The following is an 11,610-nucleotide window of genomic DNA, read 5'->3' on the forward strand; positions in this document are numbered from 1 at the left end:
AAGGATGACATAAAAAACTTTTTTCCTCCGACAAATTAAATTCTAAAACATTTTTTTATGTATTAGAAAAATAAATAAAGACGTTTGACGTATTTGTAGGCAGCCTAAAGATTATTTCCTATGTTAGTGCAAATGGGTATTAAAACGGGTAAAAGTCTCCATTCCGCCCGAAACAGTAAGGTCTTATGAATGCACGCGCCATTGAGCCAATGATTGACACCGCGTGATGAAAAGTCACGGGTTGAAGGTAGTCATCCTTTACAGCTATATTAGAAGACTTTAGTAATCCTCTGGCTCTGTGAAACAGATTTGGCAAGACGGTTTATCTTGTTTACTGGATAATCGTAAAAATATCAATTTAAAGGGGGGTGATTCTTACGGTACTCAAGAAGAAAAAAATGGAAATGGCTGCTGCTTGTCGAAGTTGACAAATAAACGTTAAAAGACGATAGAAACCATTATTTTTATACTCTTGAGACGAGGGACATTGGTTTATTTATGCGTCTAGTAACATTTGTGAGAAATAGTAGAAAAATCTGTGTTCATAATAGTAATTTCTTATCCGAGCGAAAGTGAGTAGTGATGAATGCTTGATAGTCGAGATTATCTAGTTACTTTGTTTAGTATAAACATGTATCGCATCTGCTCTCTAGTCATACATTACTATTATTAAAGTAACTAGAGATTATCATGCTCTTGAATGACTAGATAGAAATTTGTCAAAATAATGATGATTTTGTTCTTACAATCAAGAAAGTTACAATGCTTAACTGGAATAACTAAATCTCTAGCTTTCCCAAAATTTGTTTCAAAACTTCGTCTTAACCAATTTATATTTATAATCTGAATTTTCACTCCATGTGCGGCATGTGCAATAGGCCTACACTAGTAGGATGACCCGTGCACTTTACAGAAAGTTGGTCTCGACACGGCTAAATGTGCACACTTCAGTTGCGTGTCTCGAACTGATTTCTGACTACCCCGCACTCGCTTTGAGTCGATAAATAGCCATGGCACGTGCAATTCTCTACAAATATATCAACTATTACAGCCGTAAAAAATCTATTGTTGACGATTTTGAATAGCAGTAAAATTTAGCTTCTTGGCTATTACAGCAGCTTTAGTAATTACGTTTGTTTTATTTTTTAAATTGCTTTATCATTAACTGTACCGTTAAGAGCGGCATCTTTTGGTTTAGTACAAATACTATCTCTGAATCACTTTCTTTAGCAGGAACATGATACTAGCAGTAGTTTCATTTTACTTTTACAAGTTTCTTAAAACAATTGTTGAGTTGTCTAAAGTGCTTATTTCTAAATTCAATTTCTTGTTCTAGCTTTCTGTTATGTTTCGTAAAAAAGTAGTCTTGATTATCCCGACCTGTCAATCAGACGTAGAATGGTCGATAGACTGGTTAAGCGAGACTAATTTCAAAACAAGGGCACGTAACCTATATTTTACTCAAAAGTGTCTGGGTGTTATGGACGCAACTTGGAACCAGTTTTCAGTCTATTATTTATAGATGATTAATGGTCATAGCTTATTAAGTACAACATGATCGTTTATTTAGTGACTATAATTGTGTGAAACTGATTTGAGGCTTGGCATATATATAAATATTGTGGCGTAATTGTCGAGATATTTGGAGATATTTATTTATGGTGGGTCACCCTAACACTAGTACTTAATGTCTGAACCGTCAGAAATTTCTTCGATTATGAGCAAACTACTTAACTTTGGTTATTATAAACTTACCTGTGTGGTTGAAATTACCTCCGGTTAAATAAAATCCATTGTATAACTAAATATGCCAGCGAATAAAAAAGTTCTCTCTTGTGAAATTACAAATATTGACATCGAGAAATACAAAAATGGAAGCTAATTACGTCACTTATCGGGATAGATCATTTCGTTAAGGGGGTCGCAGCTCACCCTTGAATATCTTTTATATTTCCTGATGAACGTAAGCAGTCCTGTCAATTAACCTCGGCAATCTGCCGATATATTTTACATTTGCCTCGGAAAAATTAATAGCCATTGAATCATTGAATAGGTATAAATACCCAAAATTATCAACAAATCATAACACACATAGGTTTAATTGTCGGAAGATAGTTCCATTTCTTTCTATTTCTCTTTGAATATTATTTCCGTTGTGCAAAAACTGTTCAGAATTTTATAATCGTGTGTCTCGGTAACACAATTAATTTCTGAAAATACCGGCTTCGTTTTGAAATTCACAGGGCAATGTATCCATACGATTGTACTCTCAGTTATTAACTATATATTAATCACAAATGCAACTCCATTTTGAAATCCATGGAGAATGGAATTTTATGATAGCATTTCGTAGATCGCGATCATGCCTCAGCCAATCAAAGTACCGTGCCATATAAGTTATTGTATGCTACACAGATGTAGTCAAAATGGTAAAATTTAACGCGGTCTACACGATTAACACACAAGATCCAATAATACATGCAATCTGCGATGCCCCTTTTAATGAGTGATGTTTTGTTTTAAATACATTTTTATAAAGACAATAAACGATGTTAAGACGTCCCGAACTGCTCTTATCAAGAATGTTTCGATTTCAGTATCTGTCGAATAAAAAAAAACAAAGTAATTTAATCAGGAATATTATTGACATGAACAGTCGGAATGTGAATTACATATGGAAATTATTGAGAACGGTGGCTGTTTTTCATATTTTTTGTGGTAATCATAAGACTTTGAGAATGGACTAATAACCATAGAGCATTGGAATTTGACCCCGTTGTGGAATATGATCAATTAAAATTGTGAAATAAAGTGTGTTTATTTATAAATAAAGAGTTTATTTATAAATAAACAAGGAGTAGGGTCGCATGTTCAACCACGTGGGTTTTCTCCGGTTGCCTCCAACTGCTAAAGAACCCTATGCGCAAGCGAATTATTGAAATAAAATTAAACCATATGTTAGTCCTGAAATTACCTAGTTTGTGTCAAGTGGATGTCAAACCCCATTTCTCTCTCTCTCTCTCCGCTTTCAACATATTAGGATGGTTTAGCTCATCATCTGACATGTGTAATGTTGTGATGGACATGGTCGAAAATACAAGCAAAAACATTGACTTTTCAAGAGGGAACTTTTTTTTTTGTTGGGATATTTAATTGTGCAGTGGATTTTATTCATCTGGAGGTGATTTCAAACACATAGGCAAATTTTTAATAACAATTATTCAGTAGTTTGTTCACAATCGAAGAAATTCGTTTAAAATTTACCATGGTTCAGACAGTAGTAAATATTAATACCAGTATATAGCGAATCTGAGTGGTGAACTGCTTCTCACTCTACTAAGCCTTACACTTAAAGTACAGCCATGCATTTCAGTGATTTCCATTAATTATTTTCAATTTTGTTTATCTTGATCACTTAAGCAAGTTATCACTGTGGTCTCAATGATATTTATATGTTTTCAATTGGTCAGGAAAAGCAATAGGTGGAGTATGATTATTGGTATTCAGCATATGCTTGAGAAAGCGACTAATTGAAAATACAAAATTTGAATTAATTGCCATTAAAAATAAGAGATTTTTCTGATGTGTTCAATTACTAAATGCTGTTTTTGAAAATACATGTATATATATATTATGATTTACATGACTGAGCTGGAATCTTTTTTAGAGTTCAGTATTTATCTAGTATGGCAGCTAAATATATAAAACAGATCTGTGATAGTGATAAGATATGTAGATCGGCAGAAGATAAAAGAACTTACAGGGGTCTCGAATTAACAAATGGAATGAAGGTCTTACTTGTCAGTGATCCTGAAACAGATAAAGCATCTGCTGCAATGGATGTCAACATTGGTTAGTATATACTTACAAAAGTTATTTTTTTGAAAAACTTATCTTTATAATTATAATTTTGCCATCTTTTCTGTATTTTTGTCAAGTGGTGCAATCATGATATAATCGGACTTGGGATAATCAGTATCAAATGTAAATATCTGTCATATTTTTGATTTAATCAATTACATTACAGATTAACTCTGTAACTGGGAATTATATAATCTGTTCTACAATTGTACCGGTATGTTAAGATGTAGCCTACTTCAATACAAAACAATGATTACTTTCAGAGTTACTGCCCTTGATCACTTTTACAAAGTTATTTTTTAATTGAGATGAAGAATCACATTGATTTGTACAATAAATGTTAGCAATCATCAGGAAGAGCCAGAAGCTAATCAACTTTTAGTATTTTTGATAACTGCTAACACTACTCTTTATCAGTTTTTAGTGCCTTGCAAATGCTCGCATTATCAAAAATAGAATATATTTCTGACAACCCCTGTGGACTGCTCCAAGGGACTTGACGGCTGTCTGTGTATGTTTCATTGACTGGCAACCTATCTTTACATTTTTTTTTTTTAGGACATATGAAGGATCCTTGGGAACTACAAGGCTTGGCTCACTTCTGTGAACATATGTTGTTTTTAGGAACAGAAAAGGTAAAGCACCACTGAGCAACACTTGTGTTGGATATTTGGCTCTGTATAAAATGATAAATTAATTTATTATATTTGCACCGCAAAATCAAATGTGTTTTATTGCATAGCTCTAAGCTGATTAAAGATGGATTATGGAAGAGCGAAGTCTTTCTTTAGACCGTAAATGAAATTATTAATAAGACATTTATTTACTTGCCAAGACTCATACTCCTCACTGTGATTTGTTTGATTAGAGCTAATCCCACTTAACACTGCTGTAATGGAAGCAAGTTTCTGCTCCAAATTTTGTCTGGTCAATAGTCTGCTTAACATCCAATAACTAACTGCATAACAATATCATTGCCCTTTAAACAGAGCTCCAATTTGGACCAGATATGTTTACATAACGTTATGTCATTTTAATATGCCAAATTAACCAGTGCATAGCAGAATATTGCAGAAAAATAATTGCGTAACAAACGAGGCTATCAACACGGATACAATGTAAACAATACTGTTTGGGCTGTTTGGGCACGAACAATACTTTCACCGTTTTTAAAACCTTAAATCACTGTCCAAAATTTTAGGGAAGACCCCAGATTAAATGAAGGGCTGTCATGTTGCTTGAACGGGAAGAATAAACACACTCCCTCAAAAGCCAATCCAGAGGCCAATCCAGCAATGGCCAGAGAGAGATTTCTCGGGCCATTGCTTCAGGAATATGGTCAAGACTATAATATAATGCCATCGAATGTTCTAGATTTTCAATGGATTTAAACACAATTGGCAGTTAATGATTAAATTAAAAGATGGATAATCAAGACTTTGTTTATTATTGTAACAACAGTAGCGATGACAATCGCGACTCCGCTATTCTCCAAACAGCCCAGTTCCACTCAGAGTGAAGTAATTTAACTGAAATTTTCAGGATATTCCCCTTTCGTTATTTAGTTTTTATACGCCTACATTGAAATGTGGTCGTATATTGTTGTCGCCCCCGTCCGTCCGTCGGTCTGTCTGTCGGTCCGGCGTCCACAATTGCTTGTGGATGCTCTATAGGCTAAAGCTAGTATCTGATTGACTTTAAATTTATACACAATGTTTACGGTCATGAGACGAAGAAGCCTATTGATTTTCAGCGATTTTTGATAATTACTGCCAGAGTTATGGCCCTTGATCAAAAGACCTTCTGGAAGCCCTAGAGGTCAAAGTTAATATCCGATTGACTTTAACTTTATACATAGTGTTTAAGGTCATGAGACGAAGAAGCCTATTGATTTTCAATGATTTTCGATAATTACAGCCAGAGTTATGGCCCTTGATCACTTCAAAAAATCTTGTGGATGCTCTAGAGGCTAAAGTTAATATCCGATTGACTTTAAATTTATACACAGTGTTTAAGGTCATGAGACGAAGAAGCCTATTGATTTTCAGTTATTTTCGATAATTACTGCCAGAGTTATGGCCCTTGATCACTTTGAAAAATCTTGTGGACGCTCTAGAGCTCAAAGTTAATATCCGATTGACTTTAAATTTATACACATTGTTTAAGGTCTTGAGACGAACAAGTATATTGATTTTCAATGAATCTTTATGACTTGAACAGCTAAATCCATGATGTTAAAAGTTTTGTATACTAAGCGTTAGCATGGGGCAGAACTTTATAAAAACCAAACAAATTCTAATGGTTTTCTGATAATTACTTAATGAGTTACTTAATCAGATTTTAATGTATTATAAATGTTTCATTATCGAAAAAAGTAAAAATATGTGACAACTCTTGTTGACTGCCCGGACGATATAGCTGCTGTGGGCGTGTGTTTCGCTGCCTGGCAACCTATCTTTAACTATTATCGCGAGAACTGTCAACTCTTTTATCTAAATCTTACGTAATGCCTCTTTAATATTGAAAATGGTATTAAACTACACATAAACTAATTTTAGAACATCCAAAACCTGTCCTTTAAATTTTGAATATTCACTTCATATATCAGTTTCTCTGCAAATTTATTTGATTCATCTTTTTCAAAATTAAATACATTTAGCTGTGGAAATGTGATATGTACATTCCTTTTTGTTCATTATTCATCTGCCTTTTTTGCAGTATACAGAAGAAAATGAATATAACAAGGTTTGTATATTTATACAAGTATCATAACTACACTATATCCTCATGGCAAGAAAAAGATAATTTATTGTCTGGAAATAAAATTATGAAAGAATTGCTTTGTCTGTTGGCCTGGTCACCATTTTCATCCATACAGCTCTAACTCTGATTTACTTTTTCCAAGCCACTACTCTTGGTGAAGGTGTGATCCCTATCATGTTTCAGTCGATTGATTCAACTCTATATTGTTGTTATACTTTCTTCTCAGATTTACATATTAGTTTTAATTTGTTTGTTTCAGTTTTTGAATGAACATGGTGGTTCATCTAATGCCTTTACATCTGTTGAAAATACTAATTTCTTCTTTGATATTGCTGCTGACCATTTACATGGAGCTTTAGATAGGTGAGAAAATAGTCAATTATTATATAATTGAACCAAGTTTTGTTACTTTATCAATACATGAATTTAATTGGAAATCAGTAGCAGATACTATTTCATTATCATTGTACAATACATGACTAAATACATGAATATAATGGGAAATCAGTAGCATGGTCAGTGTACAATAAATGACTAAATACATGAATTAATTGAAAATCAGTAGTAGATACTGTTCAATGATGATTGTACAATAAATGGCTAAATACATTATAGTTGATATACTGATTGAAATATTATTCAAATTATGCTGTTTTAAGATTTTCCCAGTTTTTTCGCTGTCCACTCTTCACACCATCAGCTACAGAAAGAGAAGTGAACGCTGTGAATTCTGAAAATGACAAAAATCTACAAAATGACTCGTGGAGAGTTCTTCAACTTGAGAAATCGCTTGCTAATCCTAAACATGATTACTCTAAATTTGGAACAGGTGTGTATATATTTGAAAAAAAAAAATCGAAGCATAATTTCTCAAATCTTTGTTCTTATGTTTGCATATACATAATGCAGTTACAATATATTATTATCATAGTGTAGATATATAACCCATTAATTAAATATCTTGTATATATCAAAAGTTAGAATATTTAATATTTTAAATGTAAACACAGATGTTATTATGTAATTAGGGACATGCCAGTATGAAATAAACCTTCATGTAAAATGGGCTGGTCTGCTGGTTTTGTATGAACAAGTAGAATTATTACTTTATCATTACTTTATTTGTTTAAGATAAATAAAGATGGTCTTTAAGAGCATGTCTGTGAGAGCACCATGCAGAGGGTGATAACCCTTGGGTCGGGGATTCGGACCAAATTTTTTTCTGTGAGATGGGTTATGACCCAGATACATCCCCACAAAATATTAGGTTGATTCAGTTGATACCAACCTGGTAAATTTGAAAAATATATTTTTAATAGAAAAATACTAAAAAAATGGGCTAATTTGGAACTAAATTTGTATGATCTGTTATTCGGACAATAATTGTTTTGGACAGCAAAATTTTGGGCATTAGTAGGACCACCCTGGCCCCTCCTACACACAGAGTTTTAAGTTTCTACTGCCAATGATATCTTGGTACTGGCCAAATACTAAACTTGCTCTGATAATTGAATTTAATGAAAACCAAACTGTGAGAGGCTCAAGTTCGTTCTTTGCTTGGACTAGGACCGAAGTTGAATGTTACCCACAACTAGCAACCTTCCTACTAACAAAATAAAAACTAAAAATGACCGGCACAGGCATATAAATAAAAAAAGCAGAAATAAATTAAAAAACACCAAAAATTGGGATAAATTGTCCTGTTTATCAATATCCCATGATGAAGAATATGTATGGACGTCTTTACAAATTTAATATATTCCATTTAATCATTAGCAAGGATGATTTAGACTTGAAAGGAAGAAAAGGAAAATGGGTTAAAGTCCACTGGACACAAAGTAGGTCATTTTGAGACAAACATCTGGTGATGCATATGTTTGGTAATCTTTACAAAGTTTATTCCATTCAGTTGTAATCAAGGATGATTTTGACTTGACAGAGAAATGAGGTTTAAGGTCCCCTCGACACAAACTAGGTAATTTTGAGACTAGGTAATATGATACAGATTTATTTCAATAATTCGCGTGTGAGAAAAGAGAATCTGTGAGATTGGACAGACAACATTAGACCATGTTACCTACAAGCTTGTCGTGGAAACCATGCCACTTAACTCTATGACATACCTTATGATCTAAAGCGCATGTGTTAGACCACTTTTGACTTAATCAAGGGACAAGTTTCACGAATATCCAATGAAATTTACACAGTATAAATCTTATATGAATATGATTAGTAATAAAATGAACATATTTCAGCTCTCGGGTGAAAGATCACTATGTTGTCAATAGCTGCGGGGGGTTCGCAGCAGCATCCCCAGTACATTCTCATGGCTGGAAATGTTCCGTGGAGAACCAGACAAACATCTTCGTGCGTGTAACAGGGTTTAAGGACGTGTGTGTGGGGATGGGGCGATTGTAGATGATCCAGTGGCATTGAGTCATAAACACATGATCAGCATGACTACACATGCTAAAATTGATAACCATTATATTTTTCAAATTAACAATGGATGGAATGTTAGAATTACATATGTACACATATATAGAGATGTTAAGTATGGCATTGTTCGACGGGTGTGTCTCTTCACTGTCAACTATCTTTAAATGACCGCTGATTATCACCTTTTCTTCCATGGTTGGTTATTTGGTCAAAACTATGTTAGGAATTAAACTGCGCTTATTCCCATTTGTATTTCGAAGTCTATCAGTGTATAGAAACATTTGGAAGTTTTAATGGAGAGTTATTGAAAATCGGGAGACAACATACATTACATATTGAAATCTATTGAAGAAGAAGATGACATATATAGGCCAAAAACATTACAAAAATGGGGTCCCAAAACTAAGAACATAGGAAGGCAGGTCAGAATCTAAGTAAGTGAACACTTCTGCTTGAACATAGGTATATGCCGGAGGCTGGCATGTGCAGTCAGAATTATCCTGGATCGTCTGGAGTGCCATGAAACCTGCTGATATCTATACCATCTTCCCCTTCGGAGATTTCAATATGGAAAGCTTGACAATCTCCTAAACAAGGACATCGCCAGATATTAAATGCCTCTCCATGAACACTTAGAAATATATTTTCTTGTGGTTCTTCTTACATGAGAATGTGGATAATAGATATATCAAGTTTATGATAGTCATGGCAGCCCATAAATCTATACGATGATATGCTCCTAAATACAGATCTTAATAACCGTGGTCTAATCACTGCAAAATTATGTATGACTTATGACCTTCCCTTCGGCTAACCAGTAAGCGTGAAAGTCTGATTTTGAAACGAAAATGTTATGATTTTTGACCAAAATACCCTATTTGACAGGCATGTTCAAATACCGAAACATGATGATGATCAGTGGTCATTTGAAAATAAGCGTTGGTCATTGGTGAAAAAGCGCTGCTTTGGTTAGATTGTGCTGATATAAAAACTTGCTGTGCCAGCTCATACATTTATACACTTCCCTGCTACTAACTACTGAATACAATGAAAAATAATCATTGTCTGATTCTGCAAAATTATACACAAGTTACGCCCTTCCCTACGATGATCGTGAAAGTCTGATTTTGTCAAAAAAAAAACTTTTATGATTTTTAACCAAAATAACATATTTGGTACGAGGAACGCTCATATAACAAAATATAGTACTAATGTTGATAATCGATGGTCATTAAGATAGTCGTCGGTCATCAGTAAAAGATGAATTGCATGGAAAATACTGATTTTTGCACATTTTCAGAATATTGTAGCAGACTAGTGGGTTTAGTGCCGGTTAATTTGTTTCTTCTGACATATACTTGAACGAATGCCCATCATTATCACACCCAGCAGTTCTACGTCAGACCTGCCAAGAAGCAGCTACATACGTTTTAGGATGACATAGTTTTCAACATACGTAAAATGACCACTTTAAGATAACTCACAGAAAATTCCACACGATACTTTCATTCCCGAATGACTGCACGATTTTAAGTCGACCACTTGGCCTATCATACCTGACCAGTATCAAAATTTAAGGGTCCCAACATTTCGAGTAGGAGCATTTCGAAATTTGGGCAGTTGGTCGAAATATGGCAAATTTTGATCAAAAACCACAATTTCCAGTTATACCGGAAGTTGTCATTTAAAATTTTGTTCACGGCATCGCGTGATTTCTGTCGCCTAGGGGTCCCCATAGACCAAGTATGATTGAAAATTGCCGACCCCCGGGGTTATTGTTTATTTCAAACTTTTGCATGGTCCTCGCGCAGATGCGTTCTTAAGTCTATATTTATTAATTTTGGGACTTTAAGTTATTGTAACAGTTAATACTATTAAGTATTTTTTATTGTCAGTGTGCTGAGCACAAAAATATTTTTTGTAAATAGGGTATTTAATAACATACTCATATTATAATACATCTATATTGCAAGCAAACATAATTTCTTTATAGGTAATAAAGTAACATTAGAAACTAATCCTAAAGAAGCTGGAACAGATGTTAGGGATGAATTATTAAAATTTCACTCACAATACTATTCTTCTAACATTATGGCTCTGTGTGTTTTGGGTAAAGGTGAGTTCTGGTTAAATATGTTATTTATTATACTTCAAAAGCAACATAGTCTGTTTAATTACATATCCTTAAGTTGTTCGTACATCTCCATAATTATCCTGTTCATTTTTACGTTCCCATACACTCATAAACAGTTTTATATACCAGTAGATATTTTGACTTGGATCATTTAAGGCGATACAGTGAAAAGTTACTTTCTGATAACCACTCAAGAGGAATTGCTAATGAATTTTCTGATTGAATAGCACTTTTTTTATACGCCCATGTAAATTATTGTGATGTGTTGTTTAAAGTTGCAATTGCAAATTTTCAAGTTATATTTTTTAAAATATTTTAAAATAAAGCCTTAAAATAGATGGTATCCATAAACAGTCCTACCTTGTTAAAGAATAATCCTATTAATCCTATAATTCGCTATTGCCAGCTGAGAA

At 33.7% G+C, this 11,610-nt stretch overlaps 1 protein-coding gene across 1 annotated transcript; it reads left to right on the plus strand.

The window, feature by feature from the left end:
* Positions 1-369: 369 nt before the first annotated feature.
* LOC126815234 (insulin-degrading enzyme) lies at positions 370-11,060 on the plus strand. Its single transcript, XM_050540794.1, has 7 exons — positions 370-572; positions 3,668-3,852; positions 4,420-4,496; positions 6,580-6,606; positions 6,884-6,987; positions 7,284-7,457; positions 11,057-11,060. The coding sequence occupies exons 1-7, from the start codon at positions 499-501 to the stop codon at positions 11,058-11,060; spliced, it is 645 nt and encodes a 214-aa protein (XP_050396751.1). The 5' UTR covers positions 370-498.
* The last annotated feature ends 550 nt before the right edge of the window (positions 11,061-11,610 follow it).

Source organism: Patella vulgata, chromosome 3 (genome assembly GCF_932274485.2).
Source record: "Patella vulgata chromosome 3, xgPatVulg1.2, whole genome shotgun sequence".
Classification (NCBI taxonomy): domain Eukaryota; kingdom Metazoa; phylum Mollusca; class Gastropoda; family Patellidae; genus Patella; species Patella vulgata.